This window comes from Oncorhynchus clarkii, chromosome 6 (genome assembly GCF_045791955.1).
Source record: "Oncorhynchus clarkii lewisi isolate Uvic-CL-2024 chromosome 6, UVic_Ocla_1.0, whole genome shotgun sequence".
Classification (NCBI taxonomy): Eukaryota; Metazoa; Chordata; class Actinopteri; order Salmoniformes; family Salmonidae; genus Oncorhynchus; species Oncorhynchus clarkii.
The window spans coordinates 50,568,629-50,595,001 of NC_092152.1; the positions used below are offsets into that span (position 1 = coordinate 50,568,629).

The 26,373-nt window shown below is 41.6% G+C and overlaps 1 protein-coding gene across 1 annotated transcript in view; it reads left to right on the forward strand.

Moving 5' to 3' along the window:
• Window positions 1-13,463: 13,463 nt before the first annotated feature.
• LOC139411277 (homer scaffold protein 1b) overlaps window positions 13,464-26,373 on the forward strand; it is a 120,486-nt gene continuing 107,576 nt past the window's right edge. Inside the window, exon 1 of the mRNA XM_071157347.1 lies at window positions 13,464-13,963. Within this exon, the coding sequence (XP_071013448.1) occupies window positions 13,959-13,963 (5 nt within the window). The 5' untranslated portion in view covers window positions 13,464-13,958. The remainder of the gene's footprint in view (window positions 13,964-26,373) is intronic.

Here is a 26,373-nt window from a genome sequence, read left to right on the forward strand (position 1 = left end):
CCGGAGGGCTGGGGTGTGGAGGTGGTACTGGGTAGACCGGACCGTGCAGGCGCACTGGAGCTCTTGAGCACCGAGCCTGCCCAACCTTACCCGGTTGAATGGTCCCGGTCGCCCTGCCAGTACGGCGAGGTGGAATAGCCCGCACTGGGCTATGCAGGCGAACCGGAGACACCGTGCCCAAGGCTGGTGCCATGTAAGCCGGCCCAAGGAGACGCACTGGGGACCAGATGCGTAGAGCCGCTCACTCTAGCCCGGCCGATACGCTGAGCTGGAATGTACCGCACCGGGCTATGCACCCGCACTGGAGACACCATGCGCACCACAGCATAACACGGTGCCTGCCCGGTCTCTCTAGCCCCCCGGTAAGCACAGGGAGTTTGCACAGGTCTCCTACCTGGCGTAGCCCTACTCCCTGTGAGCCCCCCCAAGAAATGTTTGGGGCTGACTCTCGGGCTTCCATCCGCGTCACCGTGCTGCCTCCTCATACCAGCGCCTCTCCGCTTTCGCCGCCTCCAGTTCTTCTTTGGGGCGGCGATATTCTCCTGGCTGAGCCCAGGGTCCTCTTCCGTCAAGGATCTCCTCCCAAGTCCAGAATTCCTTATTTTGTATCTCCTGCTGCCGCTGTTGCTTCTCCTGTTGCTCCTGCCTGTTGACACGCCGCTTGGTCCTGTTGTGGTGGGTGATTCTGTCACGGTTTTCTGTAGGCAAAGGAGAGTCGGACCAAAATGCGGCGTGTAGATTGCGATCCATGTTTATTAAACTATAGCAACACGAATCTAAATACAAACACTACAAAATAATAAACGTAATGAAAACCGAAACAGCCTAAACTGGTGCAAACTGACAGGAACAAGGACACTAAGGACAATCACCCACAAACACACAAAGGCTACCCGAAACGTTTGACCCAAGTTAAACAATTTAAAGGCAATGCTACCAAATATTAATTGAGTGTATGTAAGCTGTGAGGAAAGAAATAAAAGCTGAAATATATCATTCTCTCTACTATTATTCTGACATTTCACATTCTTAAAATAAAGTGGTGATCCTAACTGACCTAAGACAGGGCATTTTTACTCAGATTAAATGTCAGACATTTTAAATGTATTTGACTGAGGTGTATGAAAACTTCTGATTTCAACTGTATATAGTCTTAATTCATTCCTACTTAGATTTGTGTGTATTTGGTACATGTTGTGTAATTTCTTAGATATTACTTGTTAGATATTACTGCACTGTCGGAGCTAGAAGCACAAGCATTTCGCTACACCCGCAATAACATAGCTTATTACATGTATGTGACCAATTAAATTTGACTTGATTTGAAAGAGCGGGTGTTCCTAATGTTTTGTACACTCAGTGTACATACTATGTTGTGTGTAATGTACAGTGTTTATTTGTTACATAGAATACAGCAGTACTGTGTATCTTAGATCATTTCCTTCTCTGGGACATTAAAGCTCATGCATATGATAAATGAAAGACAAAATGAAAAGTGAATGGAATGTATACATATTTAAATGGCATTTAAAACCATATCAAAATGTATAATCTTTTTGAGGTGGCCCCTTTAACTCTTTGATGACATAAGTCTCAGGAGTGCATCCAGTGTCAGTGCATAGGTTTGCGCAGTGATGAAGGCAGTTCATTGCTGTCAGTGATCATTGGGATGGGGGAAATAGGGGGTGCACCCAACAGGGTATAACTACACCGTGGGAGTTTTTCCCCCAGAAAAGGTAATGTCGGGCATAAAATAAGTGTAGCCAATGTAACAATGCACACCGATAGCCTACCATAATTTTATATTGCCCCTATTGAAATTCCCTCAGTAGGTAATGCAAAAGCCATCACTGTCTGTGCTTCTGAGAACAGATTTTATTGAGCACAATTACATGCACACTAATACGATTAGTCTGGACAGTCAGATTAATATAATAGTTTGTTTAAAACATTTACATGCTTTGATGGAAGAACGATTTCCCTAATAATCCTGTTTACATGGGCACATCTGTCATGCCCTGACCGTAGATTGCTTTGTATGTTTCTATTTTTAGTTTGGTCAGGGTGTGATGTGGGTGGGTATTCTATGTTTTGTTCTATGTTTGTATTTCTATGTGTTTGGCCTGGTATGGTTCCCAATCAGAGACAGCTGTCAATCGTTGTCTCTGATTGAGAACCATACTTAGGCAGCCTGGTTTCGCCCTTGAGTTGTGGGTAGTTATTTTCTGTTTAGTGTGTTGTTTCACCTGACAGGACTGTTTCGTTGCGTTCATTCACTTTGTTATTTTGTTTTGTGTGTTCAGTTCTAATAAATGAACATGGACACTTACCACGCTGCATCCTCGGACGAAGAGGAGAAACGTTACAACATCTGAAATCAGGCTAGCTGTTGGGACTTAAATAAATGCAGGAAATCACCAATCAAAATAAACGTTCTACTGCAGTCACCATGTTATTTTTTGCGAACCCTATTTGATTCTGAGTTCGTACATACAAAGCTTGTATTTCTAATATGCATGTGCTGATCAAATACACCACTAGAACGCTGATCAGTGCAATTCTTCAATGGGGTAGGGACTTCCGAAGGATCTCGGATAGCATGGACCCTGGAACTCCGATTAAGCTCATTACATATACTAATAGTTCCAGGTTTTTATTCGGCATATGCAGGTTATGGTGTTACTATTTCCATACTTGGCCTACTGCCATAGTCATTTTAATATCGATGCATTAGTGTGCATGTACATTTACTATTTTGTGAATGGACTAATGCCAGTGGAGGCTCCTCAGAGGAACAAGAGCAGGACCATCCTCCTCACTGAATTCCATAAAAATAAAATAGTAAAACTATACTAAATATATTAATGTTACCAAATAATTGATTAAAACTCACAGTTTTGAAATAAAGGTCTACAGTAGCCTCAACAGCACACTGTAGGTTAGCACCATGGTGTAGTGTCGTGGTAATTTCCTGTATTGCTAAATGATGAGAGTTACAAACCACACACCAGTCAGACTTATACTTAAACTTAAATATTCTAATAATATGAGCTTCACCATAGCCCTGTGACTCAGATCAATTCAGTCTCTATAAACAAATTATCTGAGAGTGCTTACAAAAGAATGCTTCATCTTTTATAGCCAAGATACATCCCTCTCAACTCACAATGACGAACCACAGATCTTAGGAACTTCACAAAGGGCCTTTTACTTGAAGTATCCCATAGCCAGATAGCATTAGCTCTAAATTATAGTTCAGTTTGGTCACTAAAATGAGATTCTAATCTCGTTCCTGGTACTTCATAGTACCAAGACATTACCTCACTATCTGGAATGCTCTTTAGGCTTTATTGGCCAGAGACATCGTACATCTCCTCTGTAAGTGCTATCTCATAGAGGCCCATCCTCAGTGGAACACACACACACAATATTCTAATGCAATACAAAGATTATAACATAATCTTGCAATTTTCCACGACATCTCCCCATCACATGGTTTAACAGATATATTCATTATGAAGACAATGTTCAAACCTGACTTCTCCCTTTCTGATATTCTGCCTATTACCAGACATGTAAGAGACAAGCCTGACCTCTCCTCTCTCTGGGCCCCAAGTGACTTTTCCCTAGAGAAGAAAGGAAAGAAATGGGGCTGCCGGTGTAACCGCTATACTGCTTAGTGACTGTAACATTACTGCATGATTATAGGGGGTTTACTAACACATTAGTTCTATTAGCTATGTTGACAAGGACGTTATTTAGCTAATATGGTGACAACGATGTAGGCTGTGTGTAGTGGTTAGGATATGGTAGGATAGGATTTCGCCTGGTTACATACTGCTGATGCAAGTCCACAAATGAAGGGAAAACAAGTGAACTGTTTACGTGTCATCAGGGGTGTATTGATTCCGCCGACTCTGTTGAAAAACGTTTCTTAAATGGAAGCAAACGTAAATGAAACAGGGATAAACATATCTGAATTTGTCCAATAGAAACTCTTGTTTGCATTTGTTGGACTAATGATTACACCCTAGATCAGCTAGATGCAGGCAAGAGCGTGCAAGGCGGTGTTAAATGTGTCGCTGTCTATCCATGTCACTGTCTGTCACCTCAACATTTTCTCTCGACCTGTGTGCAGCAAAGTTGTAAACTTTAATTCATAGGCTAGGTTGTAGCAACCTCATGATGGTGTCGTGACGTGACTATCATTAATGCGATGACTATTATCTTATCAAATCAATTAACTATGTTTAATTGATTATGTGATTCAATTAATCATGTAACAATTAACTCAGTAACTTGGGACACCACGGGAAAACTTAGTAACTTGTTAAATATCTCCCAAATTGGGCTCTTATAAGATATATTCATATCTATAGATAACAGTCACTTATTAATGTATTTATTTTACCTCATATCAGTCTCATTCTGAATGTCATAATATTCTAGAAATCTGCACAAACCCTAGTCTACATGATGACTCAGCATATGCAAATTGGCTTAATTATTTATTTATTAACTAATTTAACAATTACACAAAAATTCATTAACACACACAGTATAGGTTGAATTGATTACTAACATAATGCAATGAAAAGTCCCTAGTGGACTAACCCAATATGACGGCTGGTTACACAATGAAAGGGGTGGGAAAAGAAAGAGCAGGAGAAGGAGAGACAAAGGAATTCCAGCAAATTTCACAGTGGGTGCGAGACCTGGAGAGGCCTACAAGCCACTGTGTCTCGCACACACTGTGAAATTTGGTGCAGGATCGGTGATGATCTGGGGGTGCTTCAACAAGGCTGGAATCGGGAAGATTTGTCTTTGTGAAGGACACATGAATCAAGACGCGTACAAGGTTTTCCTGGAAGAAAACGTGCTTCCTTCTTCTCTGACTTCTCTGTTCCCCAACTCTGAGGATTGTTTTTTTCCAGCTGGACAATGCTCCATGCCACACAGCCAGGTTAATCAACGTGTGGATGGAGGACCACCATATCAAGACTCTGTCATGGCCAGGCCAATCTCCAGACCTGAAACCCATTGAAAACCTCTGGAATGTGATCAAAAGGAAGATGGATGGTCACAATGTGATCATTGATCATCAATGTGAAAGACTGGTGGAGAGTATGCCAAGACGCATGAAAGCTGTGATTGAAAATAAGGGTAATATATTTTTTTTAAGTAATAATAAAAAGTAACACAATAAGAATAACGAGACTAGATACAGGGGGCACCGGTACCGAGTCAGTGTGCAGGGGTACAGAATAGTCGAGGTAATCTGTACATGTAGCTGGGGAGTTTTGACTATGCATAGGTAACAAACAAACAGCGAGTAGCAGCAGTGTACAAGGGAGGGGGAGTCCATGTAAATTGTCTGGTGGCGATTTTTATGAATTGTTCAGCAATCTAAACACATTAGTATTGTGTTTAAAAATAAATATGAACTTATATTATTTGCATTATTCAAGGTCTGACAACACTGTGCATCTTTTTTGATTATCTTGAAAATGTCTTCCAAATTCCAAATAAACATATTGTCATTTAGAGCAAATAAATGCTCTAAATGACAATATGTGTATTTGGAATTTGGAAGAAGTGTTGTCAGTAGTTTATAGAATTAAAAAAATATGTCAATTTTACCCAAACACATACCTATAAATAGTAAAACCAGAGAAACTGATCATTTTGCAGTGGTCTCTTAATTTTTTCCAGAGCTGTATATTTAGCATCTCTTGAGAAAATGTGAATGCCCATGTAATGTGTTATCTTTGACACTGTTATGCAAGCAGACAGTATATCAACCACATAAAAATATGCACCCAAGACAACCTGAAGTCTTATCAGAAACGTTTCATAGTTTTCTCAGTGTTTAATTTCCTTATAGATGGCCATTTTGCTCAGGACCAATCTTTCCTCTGTTTTGGAGTTATTGCAACAATTAATTGATATTGAATAAAGATGATTGTTTGAAGAAATAACAAAGTCTCTCTCGCTTGATTAGAATATTCCACGACAGATAAAAGCTTTTTTGGGTTATTGTAAAAGGGTTACTTTATGTTTACCTGAGGCAACTCAAAAAGAAAAATACTTGAGTATTGGACAATAACTGGACATTGATGTGCATGAAAAAGTGATCAGTGAAAATGGAAGGCAGTCGGGAGGAGGCAAGATCAGATTGGACCATTCTAGCCAATGAGAGGGCAGAGATGTGTGAGGAGCTCAGGCACAATGGTTTCCACTAGATAACCACAATAGCCACAAGGTCAAAATTGGCTTTATGTGCTTTTTGCTTTTGCTTTTCATTGAAAATATAGTTAGGCATGAGGTTATCAGTGTGGTTGAGGATAGGGTTAGGTTTAAAATCAAATTTTAAGAAGAAACATTTTAGGAATAGGCGGGTTTATAACTTTGTGGCTGCGGTAACTAGAGATGTCCTGGCACAACTTCGATATAAAATGTTTTATCTCAAAGTTGTTGGGATGTAACGTGTCCTACATATACAGTGGCTTGTGAAAGTATTCACCCCTTTGGCATTTTCCTATTTTCCTATTTTTTTCCTATTTTCACCCCATTGGCATTTTCCTATTTTGTTGCCTTACAAACTGGAATTAAAAGGTGGCTCTACAAAGTCTTTGTAGAGCCACCTTTTTGCAGCAATTCCAGCTGCAAGTCTCTTGGGGTATGTCTCTATAAGCTTGGCACATCTAGCCACTGGGATTTTTGCCCATTCTTCAAGGCAAAACTGTTCCAGCTCCTTCAAGTTGGATGGGTTCCGCTGGTGTACAGCAATCTTTAAGTCATACCACAGATTCTCAATTGGATTGAGGTCTGGACTTGACTCGGCCATTCCAAGACATTTAAATGTTTCCCTTTAAACCACCCAAGTGTTGCTATAGCAGTATGCTTAGGATCATTGTCCTGCTGGAAGGTGAACCTCCCTCCCAGTCTCAAATCTCTGGAAGACTGAAGCAGATTTCCCCCAAGAATTTCCCTGTATTTAGCACCATCCATCATTCCTTCAATTCTGACCAGTTTCCCAGTCCCTGCCGATGGAAAAACATCCCCACAGCATGATGCTGCCACCACCATGCTTCACTGTGGGGATGGTATTTTCGGGGTGATAAGAAGTATTGGGTTTGCATCAGACATAGCATTTTCCTTAATGGCCAAAAAGCTACATTTTAGTCTCATCTGACCAGAGTACCTTCCATGTTTGAGGAGTCTCCCACATGTCTTTTGGCAAACACCAAACGTGTTTGCTTATTTCTTTCTTTAAGTAATGGCTTTTCTTCTGGCCACTCTTCTGTAAATCCCAGCTATGTGGAGTGTACGGCTTAAATTCCAATCTCCGCTGTGGAGCTTTGCAGCTCTTTAAGGGTTATCTTTGGTCTCTTTGTTGCACCTCTGATTAATGCCCACCTTGCTTGGTCTGTGAGTTTTGGTGGGCAGCCCTCTTTTGGCAGGTTTGTTGTGGTGCCATATTCTTTCCATTTTAAATAATGGATTTAATGGTTCTCCTTGGGATGTACAAGGTTTCAGATATTTTTTTATAACTCAACCCTGATCTGTACTTCTCCACAACTTTGTCCCTGATCTGTTTTGAGAGCTCCTTGGTCTTCTTGGTGCCACTTGCTTGATGGTGCCCCTTGCTTGGTGATGTTGCAGACTCTGGGGCCTTTCAGAACAGGTGTATATATACTGAGATCATGTGACACTTAGATTGCACAGAGGTGGACTTTATGTAACTAATTATGTGACTTCTGAAGGTAATTGTTTGCACCCAATCTTATTTAGGGGCTTCATAGCAAAGGGGTGAATACATACAGTGGGGCAAAAAAGTACTTATTTAGTCAGCCACCAATTGTGCAAGTTTTCCCACTTAAAAAGATGAGAGAGGCCTGTAATTTTCATCATAGGTACACTTCAACTATGACAGACAAAATGAGAAAAAAAATCCAGAAAATCACATTGTAGGATTTTTAATGAATTTATTTGCAAATTATGGTACCCTGTCCTTCTGTCAGCACATATCAAAGCTGCAGGCTAAGATTACATCTATACTTTGTTTCCTCTATCGTAATTACTCCTATTTCACCCCAGCTGCCAAACTAACCCTGATTCAGATAACCAACCTACCCATGCTAGACTACGGAGACGTAATTTATTGACCGGCAGGTAAGGGTGCTCTCAAGCAGCTAGATGTTCTTTACCATTCGGCCATCAGATTTGCACCCAATGCTCCTTATAGGACACATCACTGCACTCTATACTACTCTGTAAACTAGTCATCTCTGTATACCCATCGCAAGAACCACTGGTTGATGCTTCTTTATAAAACCCCCTTAGGCCTCACTCCCCCTATCTGAGATACCTGGGTCAAAATCACTACAATTATTATTTTTGGTCCTCAAGGTAAATCATTCAAAATGCTATTTAAAAAAAACATACATTGGATCAAATTTCAAAAGGATCCTTATGTGTGTATGTCTTCATGATAATAAAAGCATAATGACATAGACTTCAAAGTAAAACATTTAAAAAAAGATTTTAGCCTATTTTATTTCAGTGGAAGGAGGCAATTTCTCAATGTTCCAAGTGCTGCTCAATCAACTCGAACGAAAATAATTAGGAATAAAATAATACAAAAAAATATATATGTCCTAATTTTGTTCATTAAATGTTATCTTATGTATAGTCTTTTTATGTTAAATGCTGCACTTTTTCTAAGAATATTGACTATTTTCTGTACATTCTCAAAGTCGTTGTCCACCCTGTTACATTGTGGTTACTGGCACTTTCAGAAAATATATATTTTCTACAATGACATCACAAATAGGAAAGTATGTCACTTCCTTAGCGGGAAAACAACTGGTGTGAACCTGGTGAGCATCTAGATTTCATACTATTACATTTTCATCGTTATATGTTGGTGATGTGATGTGGGATAGCATAACATGTCCACCCTGTTAAGCAAAAATACTAAAGACGCTAATCGAATTTCATAATTTCAAAATATATTTGTCTAACAATGCAAATTCCTTTTCAAGTGGCAGCCATTATCCTAGCTTCATCACGATCACTTGGAGCATAGTTGCTCATTTGAGCTCAAAATGTCCACCCTGTTATTGTCCACCCTGTTATCCATGTACATGTAACAGGGTGGACATGCACTCAACAGGGTGGACAAATGGATATCTTGTGTTGCAAAATATGTGTTTTTATTCATAAATTGTAAGACATAATTACAGTGTGTATAGCATGTATATTATTTGAATAATAAATATCAATTGAATCAGGTTTTTCTGAAGGAATTGCACCTCTTAGTGCAGCAGAAAGACAGCAGCAATACAGAGAACGATGTAATACTGACTCAGAAAGAAGGAGAGAAATCTAGAGAAATAGAGGAAGAAATGGAGGAAAGATAAAGAGACAGGGAAGAAGAAGACAATAGCTGAACTCAGTGACACAGTGTAGCGTTCAGAAAGGAAGCAATGGAGAGATTCTATTCTAGGGAGTTTTTCCCAGCCACCATGCTTCTACACCTGCATTGCTTGCTGTTTGGGGTTTTAGGCTGGGTTTCTGTACAGCACTTTGAGATATCAGCTGATGTAAGAAGGGCTTTATAAATACATTTGATGATTCCAATCAAATCAAATCAAATGTATTTATTTAGCCCTTCGTACATCAGCTGATATCCCAAAGTGCTGTACAGAAACCCAGCCTAAAACCCCAAACAGCAAGCAATGCAGGTGCAGAAGCACGATGGCTAGGAAAAACTCCCTAGAAAGGCCAAAACCTAGGAAGAAACCTAGAGAGGAACCAGGCTATGTGGGGTGGCCAGTCCTCTTCTGGCTGTGCCGGGTGGAGATTATAACAGAACATGGCCAAGATGTTCAAATGTTCATAAATGACCAGCATGGTCGAATAATAATAAGGCAGAACAGTTGAAACTGGAGCAGCAGCACGGTCAGGTGGACTGGGGACAGCAAGGAGTCATTATGTCAGGTAGTCCTGGGGCATGGTCCTAGGGCTCAGGTCCTCCGAGAGAGAGAAAGAAAGAGAGAATTAGAGAGAGCATATGTGGGGTGGCCAGTCCCCTTCTGGCTGTGCCGGGTGGAGATTATAACAGAACATGGCCAAGATTTTCAAATGTTCATAAATGACCAGCATGGTCGAATAATAATAAGGCAGAACAGTTGAAACTGGAGCAGCAGCACGGCCAGGTGGACTGGGGACAGCAAGGTGTCATCATGTCAGGTAGTCCTGGGGCATGGTCCTAGGGCTCAGGTCCTCCGAGAGAGAGAAAGAAAGAGAGAAGGAGAGAATTAGAGAACGCACACTTAGATTCACACAGGACACCGAATAGGACAGGAGAAGTACTCCAGATATAACAAACTGACCCTAGCCCCCCGACACATAAACTACTGCAGCATAAATACTGGAGGCTGAGACAGGAGGGGATACTCAGAGCCAGGGCCAAGGATAGTGCATTGCTGCAGTCCCAAACACCCCCCTCAACTCCTAAAAATCAGCCTGGGCCTTCAAGGTTAGAATACGTGAAACCTCTGAAACCTCCTGGGAATGTAGAAGTTCCTCTGACACAATGGACCTTGGGAGAAGATACAAAAATATGAAGAGAAGTGCTCCATGATAACCGTGAAGAGGGAGGTCACAATAACAGAATCTGAACAGGTCAGTCAGTTTCAAGATAGGCTCGCCAAATTTAGGCAGTACATCTTTAATATCAAGTGGCAATACAGGGCCTATAGGGAGCTTAGTGAGAGTCTGAAGAACAATGAATGTTGCCACACATTGACTTCAGCGAAAACTATTCATGCAAATACAGTCAAGAGATCCAGTCCGTGCATTTTGGAGGATCTCACCAGCAAGCCACTCTCCACACTGCAGTGCTCTACACTGCTGCAGACCAACCATCAATTGCTTTTTGCTCCATTTCACCATCACGCAGACATGATTCACCCGCCATTTGGGCCCACCTTGATCCCGTTCTTCCTATGTTGAAGCAGAAGTACCCTGAAGACTGCAGGCTTCATTTCTTTAGTGACGGACTGGCTACACAATACAAGCAAAAAGGGAACTTCTACCTACTTGCCACAGAACCACACAAACAAGGCTTTCAAGAGGTCAACTGGAATTTATTTTGGTCCAGCCACTGCAAGGCGGCACACGATGGTGTTGGAGCCTCAAGAGATCTGCAGATAGAGCAGTGCACCATGGAAAGGATATCCCAGATGCACAGGCCCTGTACAATGTCCTAAAGGGTCTCCTCTGTGGAGATGTTCTTCATTACTGAGAGTGATGTTGAGGCAAGAGCAGAGGTGTATCCTCCTTCCTCCCCATACACACATACATACATTTTTATTGTACATTAGCCGGTTGAGTATTGAAATGTGTAAGGTGTTTGTTACTCTTTATATCTTATCATATGCTATCTCTTGTCACCTCAGATGCCTGCCTTAGATGCCATTAAAGGAACAATAAAGTTTCATCAGGTTATCAGTGTCTAACCAGGCCAGATAAAATACAGGGACATTATTTGTCTGTGCAAGAAGGATAGTGGCATGTTGGACTGTCCTTGTTTTCAGCTCAAAGAGGCAACTCTGGGTGACCCTGCAGCATCTAACCAGCCCTCTGCATCTCATGACAGGGCTGACACCACATGGCGACCTGGCACCATTGAACTTAATCACGTAGGGGAGTGGTGTGTTGTCAATTATGACCATGAAGGATACCCTGGCATCATCATGGATGTAGAGGAACATCACATTAAGGTGAAGTGCATGCACCGGAATGGCATCAGCAAATTATTCTGGCCAAGTCCAAAGGAAGATATTTGTTTGTACTCTGATGGACAGATAATTTGTCTGATGCCAGAGCCACAGGCTGTTAATAAACACTCTGTGCAGATGGAAAAATCCACCTGGAAGTATGTGGAAGGGCATTGGGGTGAAAGAGGGAGAGCGAGAGAGGGGGAGAGGAAGAGAGGCACAAGAATGTGTTTTAATTCCAATGATTTTGTACCAGCAATGTATTTTTGTGTTGTTGTTTTTCACAATGAATATGTAACTAAATAGCAGTTCCAGTGTTGTTACTACATGTATTACTATGTAGATGTCTAGTCAGTGTTCCGTATTCAGTGTTCAGGGTTTAATTTATGTTCTGTCCCCTTTATAATTGTCCACTCTGTTATACCTTGGTCCACCCTGTTATCTTGGCATATTTTTCAAATGAATTCAGTTACATTGTCAAATATCAAGAATTTGTGTAATGTTTATTAAAGAGCAAGACACCGCCAACACCAGACAATTATAAACTTGGATAAAATATAATTAATACCTGTCTCAATTTAGAAAGATAAGGTGCAAATTAGATGAAGTTCTGTATAAAACCACACATTGTATACACAATGATCAGAACAAATGGACATGGTTGACAAGGGGACACAATAGCTTTATGAAAATGTAAATATTATTAAAAATAGTCCAATGAAAGTCATTAAATACAGTTAAGTGCATGTCTGTAACAGGGTGGACACCATATTGCTGTTTATAATTATCTAACTCTAAGTCTACAAGTCTAATATTTCCCTTTTATAGTACAACATAAAAGGAATAAAAATTCTGAAATAAAACTGGTCCAAATGGTACTGTTTTGTGATATTGACCCACCTACTGCAGCCCTCATCCTCCACATACAACACCCGTTCTGCCAGTCACATTTTGTTAAAGGTTCCCAAAGTACACACCCCTGGGTCGCTCTGCTTTTCAGTTCGCTGCAGTCAGCGACTGGAATGAGCTGGATTTTTTTTTTTAAACTGGACTGTTTAATCTCAATCTCTTAATTCAAAGACTCAATCATGGACACTCTTACTGACAGTTGTGGCTGCTTTGTGTGATGTATTGTTTTCTCTACCTTCTTGCCCTTTCTGCTATTGTCTGTGCCCAATAATGTTTGTACCAAGTTTTGTGCTGCTACCATGTTGTGCTGCTGCCATGTTGTGTTGCTTCCATGTTGTTGTCATGTTGTGCTGCTACCATGCTGTGTTTTCACATGTTGCTGCCATGCTATGTTGTTGTTTTAGGTCTCTCTTTATGTAGTGTTGTGGGGTCTCTCTTGTCATGATGTGTGTTTTGTCCTATATGTTTATTTTATTTTTAATGCCAACCCTGTCCCTGCAGGAGGCCCTTCGCCTTTTGTAGGCCATCATTGTAAATAAGAATTCGTTCTTAGCTGACTTGCATAGTTAAACAGATAAAGGTTAAATAAATACAAAATAAATAAATTATCCCATTGACCTCCGAACAAAAACTCCTCGCTTGGTGAGAGAAATAAATGAATAAACGCCACCTGCTGGAAACGACCGATTTTGTGCTCAGTCCCTCCTGCTTTGTCTCTTCGTCTATGGCAACATACATTGCTAAGGACTGAGGAGGTGTCCGGTCGAGAGAGCAGGGACCAGAGGGCGTAGAGGAGAGGAGAGAGCTCATGGGGTGAACAGTGGGTACTGTGCTTTACCGATCGACTGGACTTGTCAGGCGGCGTTTGGAGATCAAACAGCGAAAACAGCGAAAACAACGAAATAACATCTCTCCTGTTTTCATATACCCGACAATTGTCTGACGGACACATTTCTCTCCATCGAACTCTCTATGGCTCTTCCGGACGCCGCTTCAACACAGTAGTTTAGGTACTGGCAATGTGCATTAATCTCGAGTGAATTAACATTTGCCCTGCTATGTGTAGTTTCACACTGTTGTGAATGTGACAATGCAGTATTTGCCTTGGAATTTATTTCGGACGAGCTACGGTGAAGAGGCAGAAACACGCCTATTATAGAGGGCAATCACCGCGCCAAACCAACAGAAACAACGTCCAGAATTTGGCCAGAGAACATTTTCCATCTGCTCATCTGCTGATTTGGTTTACCTACAATAACAATGGGGTAAGTTTGTGTAATAGCCTACAATCACATGAATGACACTGGCTTTGATTGACTAAGCTATTTGGTATTCATCTGTCCAAATCAAATCAAATTGTATTGGTCACAGACACAAATTTAGCAGATGTTATTGCAGGTGTAGCGAAATGCTTGTGTTCCTAGCTCCAACAGTGCAGTAGTATCTAACAGTTCACAACAATACACACTTATCTAGTAAGTAAAAAAATGTTATTAAGAAGTATAGTTATATTAGATCGAGCAATGTCGGGGGGCATTGACTAAAATACAATATAATAGAATAATACACTATATACATATGAGATGAGTAAAGCAGTTAGTAAACATTATTTAAACATCATTAATTCTTCTGGATTTAATTTACAATGTAAAGGGATTGTTATTTATCAGAGACTTATATTACAAATCTGACTCGACAAGCAAAGCATCGCCATGCCTTTGACATGCAATGCAGCAATGATGGCCAAGATCATTCAAAATGTAGCCTACCATAATATTATACTGAGAATGTGTTCCAAATTGGTGGAATGCATTTTGTTATCGCTTGTCATGTTTCATCTCGATAAGCAGGCCACCTGTTCTATTGTAGATATTAGTGACTGTCATAAGTTATTCCGTAACACACCAGTCAGTGGAGGCTGCTGAGGATGAGGATGGCTCATAATAGGGTCTGAAACGGCGTTTATGGAATGGCATCGGACATATAGAAACCATATGTTTGATACCACTCTACTTATTCTGCTCCAGCCATTACCACGAGCCCGTCCTCCCCAATTAAGTTGCCACTAACTTCCTGTGACACCAGTACATAACAATATATATATAGCAATATATATAGCAAAGTAATTATATGAGCTATTTGTTGTTATGTAGGGTTAGGGGTGAGGGTTTATGAGAAGGATCATATCTATGGTTAGAAAGTGTCATCTTCATCCAAGAATGTCTATCAAACATATATCCACTACTGGTCAGTGAGGGCACCAAAAACGAATGTGCCAATCTATACCAACCAGGATTATAGTGCTAATGCTCTGTAAAGTAAATAGTTCTGTGGTTATTGGTTGGGATTGAGATATAATGGTATGGTACAGGCATCAGCACAACTCTTGTATCCACTATTCATATTGGTAAATGACTTGATCTTTCACATTCACATCCTATTGCTAGTCTCCTTCCTTCTCTCCTCATGTCGCCTCACCAGGCATGAGATGTGAATTGAAAGACTAGGGGGAGAGCAGAAGGGATAGGGTTAGGCAAGAGAAGGGTAGGGCCTTGGGGAAAAATATCGAGAAATGGGAATGGAACCAGGCTATTCATCCCCCAAAGGAAAGGGAAAGAGGGATACCTAGTCAGTTTTACAACTGAATGCATATTCTGCATTTAACCCAACCCCTCTGAATCAGGTTCAGCCACAGTCTGTGATGAAGCACTCTTAATTACACAGAGCAGAAGGGTCCGTTGTGGTATTTAGCCCTACTATTGTTCACCTATAAGTATGGTTAAGACTAGTGTAGACTGAGTGAAGAAATTTGAATGCCAGCCCGTCCCCCCCACACACACAGGACACACCAACTCTGCTGGTGACTATGTTTCCGTTACGCAACTGCATCAATGATTTAATTAACCCACAATGGTTTTGATAATGAGATTCAGTCCACGCACGCCCAGGCCCAAATCAATGACATTTTTCTTTATTTCTCAGGATATTTACATGAATTCACGACAGTCACAATGCACTGCACTTCTCAGGACTTGACTGTACTTAACTCCTATATCTATGTGTGTGCGTGTGCATACATGTGTGTGTGATCCTGCTCTGAACCACAGCCAGCTTTGGTACTTCTAATCTAATGATGCTGTAACTGTAACCACGCTCAGCTGTGTGTGTGTGCTTCTATTATCTGTCTTGTTTGATTATACCCATGCTCAGCTGTGAGGGTCATGTGAGCTAGAAGAATGTCAAACTCTCCTCTGTAAGTGCAGCAGAAAGAGCTGTCTCTGCCTCTGGCTGTCCTACAGTAATGTTATAATGTAAAGTTCTATGACAAAGTCATATTTCACCCTAAACATTCTGGCACACAACCAAACAACTTGCAGCTATAATAGTAATGGGAGAGGGAGAGAAGATACATTACTGTTGGACAACAACTGAAAGTGAACATAGACACCTTTCCATAAAAAAGTGAACATACCAAGTGAACATAAACACCTTTTTTGTTTTTGTTTGACCCACGCAAACATGATGAAAGACATGACTGAAACAGGAACCATTTTGCCATGATTTATGTGTACAGCTGATATATACCAATACATGTGATATAGGATAATCTCTCTCACTGATTGATTGTACAATGTGTACACACATAATATTATATTATGATTTCAGTGTGTGAGTGTGTAATATGGGGGTTAGATACATGTTTATTTTGTCATTATAAAGAAAATATTTTATCAACAATGGCAACACTGCCATGTTGGTCTGAGCCTTGCGGTTAAAAAAAACATCCAATCCACCCCCCCAAAAAAGTACAACTGAATATAATTCATGATGTTACTCTACTTTTTTGTTCGTTTTGGATTCAAAGTTAAAAATTGATTTGTTAATTATTTTATTTCAGTTTCCATTTACTATAATACCGTTGGTGATAACACATTACTCCCGACTGACACAAGCAAAAACTCTTACATAAATGTAGCAACCCACACCTAAACATTAGCGATCTGACATGCTTTATTGCATGGAAACAAGACTATTTTTCAGTCTGGTCGACTGTAACCTACAAACAGTTGATCAGCCTACTATGCGCCTTGTCCATCTGGCCAGTGTAAATTAAGCTGTAATATTGTGTATTTTTAGACCATTTGTTTGTGAGAATGTGAATGGGATCAAATTTGGTTTATATTCAAACTTGGGCTGACTAATTTTCAATCCAAAATTATTAACTGGATAGTTTGCATAGACTGTGACATTTTTTATTAGGCCTATAGTTGCAAAGGGCAGGACTACACGATGCAAACCTGCATAAAGCAAACTCAGCCCTGTGAGATGTATTGTCCAATCATGTTGCTTTCTCTGTGTCTGTGTGTAGGAAACTCCCCTATTCCTTCTTTAAAATCTAATTAATATTAACAAGTACAAGGTTGCTGCAGTTTGACAGAGTTTTTTCATCCTCCCAAAGGCCAGGAGTTTTTCCAGGATTTGTATTAAAACCATGTGACCTGATTAGAAAAACTCTGGTCCCATCATAGCCCATATTAAACCTTTTTACAACAGATTAAGCATGTCATAGCGTATAAGGTCCAGATTTTTACCTGGTTAGATTACAAGATCAGGGATATCTTATAAACTATGGGCCCCAGAAATGTTTTTACACCAAACCACTCTGGTACCTGTGTGAGAGTTAATATTGCTGCAGTATGTTCAGGTCATACTCTGGGTGTTTCACTGTTTTCCCATATCACATATCGTGTCTCAGGTTGATCACCAGTGTAATTTGTCAGAGACAGACAGGCAGTTCTCTGGCGGTCATGGACAATGTTCCCTCTAAGCTGATTGAGACGGTTTGGGATGAGTTGGACCGCAGAGGGAAGGAAAAGCAGCCAACAGGTGCCCAGCATATCTGGGAAATTCTTCAAAACCGTTGAAAAAACATTTCAAGTGAAGTTGGTTAAGAGAATGCCATTTTGAACCATTTCATGTGTCTGAAGATACAAACTCTGCCTTGCCGGCGGACCCAGAGAGCAAATTAAGTGCACTATAGGTCTACCGCTGGCCAATCGGATGGCTCAGATTACCATGTCTGCAGTAACGTATCAGGCATAAATGAAAGCTACAACAAAGTTTATACTGTGAGATTTAAAAACGTTTGAAATCATGACTAGAGAGAGACTGTCAACGAATACAGCAAAGAGCTGCTGTTTAAGTTCTTACTCAGCACTGTCAACAATTTGTATTCAACACTTTTATAAGCCAATCTATTGCGCATTCTTCTTATTTCCACTCAACGCTATAACAAGCATTACAGCAGTAATGAATGAGTATGAAAGTGTGTCGATAGGCTTGCATTGTTGCTATTATTAGCGGCTTGGGTCATTTTTAATATCGAGGAATATTTCACATTCTCTGTTCACAATCTGCCAACCTCAACCCAAATGAGATGATTTGGGATGATTTGGAAGAAAAATCAGCCAAAGAGTGCTCAGCATATGTGGGAACTCCTTCAAAACTGTTGATAAAGCATTCCAGGTGAAGTTGGTTGAGAGAATACCAAGAGTGTGTAAAGCTGTCATCAAGGCAAAGGGTGACTACTTTGAAGAATCTCAAATATAAAATTAGTTTCACACATTTTTAGTTATGATATGATTCCATATGTGTTATTTCATAGTTTTGATGTCTTCACTATTATCTACAATGTAGAAAACAGTAAAAATAAAGAAAAACCTTTGCATGAGTAGGTGTTTCCAAACTTTTGACTGGTACTGTATGGATCTGTGCCATTTACTTTGAACTGGAATGTGTTTACAGCATAATCGGTCAATAGATGCAGCTTATTTTGAGATCAAAGCGAGAGCTGCATGTATCCACATGTGCACATTTTGTTCATTTCCTTTCCTAGTTAGCGAGTTATTAGCCCAGTTGTAAATTCTTTGTAGTCAGCAATAGGGGAGTGATTGCTTTCTACAGGAGCACAAAACATGTACATTTCTAGACATCTTTGAAAAGCGAGTCAGGTAAAGAGATTGTTACAGATGACAGTTTTGATACTCATTACTGTGTCAAAAGGTTGGCTGGATTTTGCTAAAGACCTGTAGGTCTCTACATGACTCACTTTTTGTTTACAAGGCCCTTCTTTATAAACTTCCATCTTATCTTTGCTTTTGAAGTATAGACAACTGATTTAACCAATCCTGTGAACTGGTTAACTATCAATGTTCCTAGGGTCTCCACAAAGCTAGGTAAATATGCTTTTAGTTTTAATGCACTCTATTGCTGGAACAAAATTCTAAATACATTTCATCTTGATGTTCTGGTGCAGTTCTGGAAATGTAAAGTATTGATTGGGGACTTATTTGTGGCGGAATGTTCTGAGTGATTTGTGATGTTTTATTTGCGCTTCCTGTGACTGTAATTTTTGTAAATAGAGGTCACATTTGTATAAGAGATCGAGGACTCTATATGTTTTCCCTGTTAAATAAATAAAGGTTAAATAAAAATACACGGTGCTGCTATAAGTAGCCAATAGGCAGAGGATAGCATAATTTGTCTGATTCTCTGTAATAATGTTATGGGAATAATAATGCATTTTATTTTGTAAAGTGGTTTCTTGCATCAAACAACACAGCAACATTTTCAGTCATCTCCTTGTCTGAAGAACAAGTGGATAAACAGGTTAATGTCAAGCCCTGCATGTTTTTAGTTGTTGTTGATATTATTGATCATAGTCTGCTGGAAAAGCATATGTGTTATGGTTTTACAACCCTTGCTATATTGTGGATAAAGAGTTACCTGGATAACACAACACAGAGGGTGTTCTTTAATAGAAGCCTCTCAAACATAATCCAGGAAGAATCAGGAATTTCCCAGGGCAGCTGTCCAGGCCCCTTTATCTTTTTCAATCTTTATTTAACAAATTATTTTCAATGACAGCCTAGGAACAGGGGGTTAATTGCCTTGTTCAGGGGCAGAACAACAGATTTTTACCTTGTCAGCTCAGGAATTTGATCTAGCAACCTTTCAGTTACTGGCCCAACACTCTAACCACTAGGCTACCTGCCTCACCTTTGACTAAAGCCAGTGTGTCTATGTATGCGGATGACTCAACACTATACACATCAGCTACTACAGCGACTGAAATGACTGCAACACTTAACAAAGCGCTGCAGTTAGTTTCAGAGTGGTTGGCATTGGATCATTCAGAGATCCTCACTGAACTTCTGGAGAGAGTTTGTTGCACTGAAAGTAAAGGGGCTGAATAATTTTGCACGCCCAATTTTTCAGTTTTTGATTTGTTAAAAAAGTTTGAAATATCCAATAAATGTCGTTCCACTTCATGATTGTGTCCCACTTGTTGTTGATTCTTCACAAAAAAATACAGTTTTATATCTTTATGTTTGAAGCCTGAAATGTGGCAAAAGGTCGCAAAGTTCAAGGGGGACGAATACTTTCGCAAGGCACTGTATATGCTGATTCGGTGAGCGAGTTTATTAGCAAGTGCATCGGTGATGTGGTACCTACAGTGAATTTTAAAACCTTCCCCAACCAGAAATCGTGGATTGATGTCAGCATTCACGCAAAACTGAAAGTGTGAACCTCTGCTTTTCATCATGGCAAGGTGACCGGAAGCATAACCGAATACAAACAGTGTAGCTATTCCCTCCGCAAGGCAATCAAACAAGCTAAGCGTCAGTATAGAGACAAAGTAGAGTCACAATTCAACGGCTCAGACACGAGAGGTATGTGGCAGGGTCTACAGTCAATCACAGACTTACAAAAGAAAACCAGCCATGTCGTGGACATCGATGTCTTGAGGACAATACAATGCCACTGACCAAACCCTGTGGGCTCTCCTTCCCCGCAGCCAACGTGAGTAAAACATTTAAACGTGTTAACCCTCGCAAGGCTGCCGGCCCAGATGGCATCCCTAGCCGCGTTCTCAGAGCATGCTCAGACCAGCTAGTTGATGTGTTTACGGACATATTCAATCAATCCCTATCCCAGTCTGCTGTTCCCACATGCTTCAAGAGGGCCACCATTGTTCCTGTTCCCAAGAAAGCTAAGGTAATTGAGCTAAACAACTAACGCCCTGTAGCACTCACTTCCGTCATCATGAAGTGCTTTGCGAGACTAATCAAGGATCATATCACCTCCACCCTACCTGACACCCTAGACCCACTCCAATTTGCTTTCCACAGACGACACAATCACACTGCATACTGCCCTAACCCATATGTAAGAATGCTGTTCATCGATTACAGCTCAGCATTCAACACCATAGTACCCTCCCCAAACTCGTCATTAAGCTTGAGACCCTGGGTCTCGACCCCGCCCTGTGCAACTGGGTCCTGGACTTTCTGACGGTCCGCCTCCAGGTGGTGAGGGTAGGAAACAACATCTCCACCCCGCTGATCCTCAACACTGGGGCCCCACAAGGGTGCATTCTCAGCCCTCTCCTGTACTCCCTGTTCACCCATGACTGTGCACGCCTCCAACTCAATCATCAAGTTTGCACGCCTCCAACTCAATCATCAAGTTTGCAGACGACACCACAGTGGTAGGCTTGATTACCAACAATGACGAGACCGCTTACAGGGAGGAGGTGAGAGCCCTCGGAGTGTGGTGTCAGGAAAATAACCTCACACAAAACAAAGGAGATGATCGTGGACTTCAGGAAACAGCAGAGGGAGCACCCCCCTATCCACATCGACGGGACAGTAGTGGAGAAGGTGAAAAGTTTTAAGTTCCTCGGCATACACATCATGGACAAACTGAAATGGTCCACCCACACAGACAACGTGGTGAAGAAGGCGCAACAGCCCCCCTTCAACCTCAGGAGGCTGAAGAAATTTGTCTTGTCACCAAAAGCACTCACAAACTTTTACATATGCACAATCGAGAGCATCCTGTTGGGCTGTATCACCGCCTGGTACGGCAACTGCTCAACCCACAACCGCAAGGCTCTCCAGAGGGTAGTGAGGTTTGCACAATGCATCACACGGGGCAAACTACCTGCCCTCCAGGACACCTACACCACCCGATGTCACAGGAAGGCCAAAAAGATCATCAAGGACAACAACCACCCGAGCCACTGCCTATCATCCAGAAGGTGAGGTCAGTACAGGTGCATCAAAGCTGGGACTGAGAGACTGAAAAACAGCTTATATCTCAAGGCCATCAGACTGTTAAACAGCCATCACTAACATTGAGTGGCTGCTGCCAACATACAGACTCAATCTCTAGCCACTTTAATAATTAAGAATTGGATGTAATAAATGTATCACCAGTCACTTTTAAACAATTGCACTTTATATACCCTACATTATTCATCTCATATGTATGTACTGTACTCTACACCATCTACTGCATCTTGCCTATGCCATTCGGCCATCGCTCTTTCATATATTTATATGTACATATTCTTAATCACTCCTTTACACTTGTGTGTATAAGGTAGTTGATGTGAAATTGTTAGATTACTTGTTAGATGTTACTGCACGGTCGGAACTAGAAGCACAAGCATTTCGCTACACTCGCATTAATATCTGCTAACCATGTGTATGTGACCAATACATTTTTATTTTATTTTATTTGATCATGGGTTGCATCAGATTTGCCCGTTCTTGCTGTGAGATGTTACCCCACTCTTTCACCAAGGAACCTGCCAGTTCCCAGACATTTCTGGGGGGAATGGCCCTAGCCCTCACCCTCCGACCCAGCAGGTCCCCAACGTGCTCAATGGGATTGAGATCTGCCCTCTTCGCTGGCCATGGCAGAACACTGACATTCCTGTCTTGCAGGAAATCACGCACAGAATGAGCAGTATGGCTGGTGGCATTGTCATGCTGGAGGGTTATGTCAGGATGAGCCTGTAGGAAGGGTACCACATGAGGGAGGAGGATGTCTTCCCTGTAACTCACAGCGTTGTGATTGCCTGCAATGACAACAAGCTCAGTCTGATGATGCTGTGACACACTGCCCCAGACCATGTCGGACCCTCCACCTCCAAATCGATCCCTCTCCAGAGTACAGGCCTCAGTGTAACGCTCATTCCTTCGACAATAAACGCGAATCCTACCATCACCCCTGGTGAGACAGAACCGCGTCCGTTGTCTGGTCCATCGACGTTGGGTTTGTGCCCATAGGCGACGTTGTTGCCGGTGATGTCTGGTGAGGACCTGCCTTACAACAGGCCTACAAGCCCCCAGTCCAGCCTCTCTGTCTATTGTGGACGGTCTGAGCACTGATGGAGGGATTGTGCGTTCCTGGTGTAACTCGGCAGTAGTTGTTGCCATCCTGTACCTGTCCCGCAGGTGTGATGTTCGGCTGTACCGATCCTGTGCAGGTGTTGTTACACAAGGTCTGCCACTGTGTGGATGATCAGCTGTCCGTCCTGTCTCCCTGTAGTGCTGTTTTAGGCGTCTCACAGTATGGGCATTGCAATTTATTTCCCTGGCCACTTCTGCAGTTCTCATGCCTCCTTGCAGCATGCCTAAGGCACGTTCACACACATGAGCAGGGACCCTGGGCATCTTTCTTTTGGTGTTTTTCAGAGTTAGTAGAAAGGCCTCTTTAGTGTCCTAAGTTTTCATAACTGGGACCTTAATTGCCTACCGTCTGTAAGCTGTTAGTGGTTTTTACAAATTATCCTTGAAAGACAGGGTCCTGAAAAAGGGACGTTTCTTTTTTTTTTTGCTGAGTTTAGTACAGTTAAATAGTTAACATACACACATGGATGCAGCGGTCTAGGGCACTGCATCTCAGTGCAATAGGTGTCGCTACAGTCCCTGGTTCAAAAACAGGCTTTATCATATCTGGCCGTGAATGGGAGTCCCATAGGGCGGCGCACAATTAGCCTAGCGTCGTTTGGGTTTGGCCGGGGTAGGCCGTCATTGTAAGTAAGAAGACAAAGGTAACTGAACGAAATGACAAATCGCCCCGTAGCACTCACCTCTGTCATCATGAAGTGCTTTGAGAGACTAGTCAAGGATCATATCACCTCTACCTTACCTGCAACCCAGACCTACTTAAATTTACTTACCGCCCCAATAGATCCACAGACGATGCAATCGCCATCACTCTGCACACTGCTCTATCCCATCTGGACAAGAGGAATACCAATGTAATAATGCTGTCAACAAAACAAAGGAGATGATCATGGACTGAAGAAAACAGCAGAGGGTGCACCACCATATCTACATCGACAGGACTGCAGTGGAGAAGGTGGAAAGCTTCAAGTTCCTTGGCGTACACATCACTGACAAACTGAAATGGACCACCCACACAGACAGTGTGGTGAAGAAAATGTAACAGAGCCTCTTCAAACTCGGGATGCTAAATTAATTTGGCTTGTCACCTAAAACCCTCACAAACCTTTACAGATGCACAATTGAGAGCATCCTGTCGGGCTGTATCACTGCCTGGTCACGCAATTGCACCACCCGCAACCGCAAGGCTCTCCAGAGGGTGGTGCGGTCTGCCCAACGCATTTCCCAACACCAAAGAAGCCCAACTCATCACAGGCCACTTCCCTTCATTTGGCCTATGGCGGGTGACGTGCTTCCATTGTTGGGCAGCAGGATTGGTTACAGTACTATATGCTAAATCCACCAGAAGCCCCAGTCTTGCTCTTTGGCATTGGCCATTAAGTCAAGGAGTGTTGACATGACGGTGACACATTGGTGCGGCATCCAGCATGTGGTGTAGAGAAGAATGAAAATATCTGTAAATACACCCAATCCTTTTTTATTAAACAAAATAGACTCTAGCCTGTTAAACGTAACTTTCTACGACAAACAATTCACTCAAACAAATTTGCACACTCGCTCTCCTTCCAGTCAAAGAGTTGGGGTGTCCGGTAGCAGGCAGTTAATCCACTCTGAAGATTTCTACTTCAATTAGTCGGCAGCACAGGACACCCCGGACCAGGCCCTAATCCCTGACACTCGGAAGAGAAAGAGACGGTAATATAGAGGCCGACGGGCTGGTACCCTGTGAAACTACGGCGACGAGTAAATAATCCACCTCTACCCTCTGTTCTATTGGCAAATGTATAGTGAACAAAATATAAATCCAACATGCAACAATTTCAAAGATTTTACTGAGTTACAGTTCATATGAGGAAATCAGTCAATTGAAATAAATAAATTAGGCCCTAATCTATGGATTTCACGTGACTGGGAATACAGATATACATCTGTTGGTCACAAATACCTTAAAAAAATGGGCCTCACAATAGGCCTCAGGATTTTGTCGGGGTAGGTTCCTTGTCAATCATTGGCTTATTGGTGAAATCAGCAGTCAGACAATATCTTCTTTAAGTAAATCAATTAAACCTTTAATGCAATTGCAGACAGAAGTTGACAATGGAAACACAGCTTGTATGTTTCAGAGTAAGTTCTGCATGTTCTGCAACCCACCTGCTGTATGTATACAGAAATAAACAACCCCACTTTTATTCTTCCCAGCAATTATGATTATGCTGGTTTTTAAAATTTAAATGTTTTTACCCCCTTTTTCACCCCAATTTCATGGCATCCAATTGTTAATAGTTACTATCTTGTCTCATTGTTACAACTCCCGTACGGGCTCGGGAGAGACGATGGTCGAAAGCCATGCATCACCCGAAACACAACCCAACCAAGCCCCAGTGCCTTAGACCACTGCGCCACCCGGGAGGCATGTTTATGCTGTTTAATTAGCTTTTTACATGCCACCTGTCAGGTGGATTGATTTATATTGGTAAAGGAGAAATGCTCACTAACAGGGATGTAAGTTAATTTATGCACAACATTTGAGAGAAATGCGTTTTTTGCGCGTCTAAAATTTCTGGGATCTTTTATTTCAGCTCATGAAATATGGGACCAACACTTCATATGTTGCGTTTATATTTTTGTTCAGTGTATAATCACTGGAGAACAAACTGAACTAGCGACGTTCAAGACGATCTTATCAACGGGACCTGAAGAACTGTTTTATCTTATGTTTTTCAGAACTTGGCTGGTTTTCTATGCATCGGCAGAACAGAATTTCAGCGTTGGGTAAGCTCAAGGGTGGTGGTGTGTGTATTTGTTAGCAACAGCTGGTGTGCGATTGCTAATATTAAGGAGGTTCTGCTCACTTGAGTTAGAATAAGCTGTAGACCATACTATTTACCAAGAGAGTTTATCTATATTTTTTGTAGCTGTCTATTTACCACCACAAACCTATGCTGGCAATAAGACCTCACACAGCAAGCTGTATAGGTCCATAAGAAAACAAGAAAATGCTCATCCAGAGGTGGTGCTGCTAGTGGCCGGTGATTTTAACTGAAATCCGTTTTACCTAATTTCTACCATGTCTCCTGTGCAACTAAAGGGTGAGGAAGAACTCTATCACCTCTACTCCACATACAGAAGCGCATACAAAGCTCTCCCATTTGACATATCTTACCATAACTATCTTGATTCCTGCTCACAAAAACAACAGACAGAAAGTACCAGTGGCGCACTCAATACAGAAGTGGTCTGATAAAGCGGATGCTAAGCTAGAGGACTGATTCGCTAGCACAGACTGGAAAATGTTCCGGGACTCATCCAATGGCATTGAGGAGTTAACAACACCCGTCACCAGCTTCATTAATAAGTTCATAAACGACATCGTCCACACAGTGACCATACATACTTACATATCCCAACCAGAA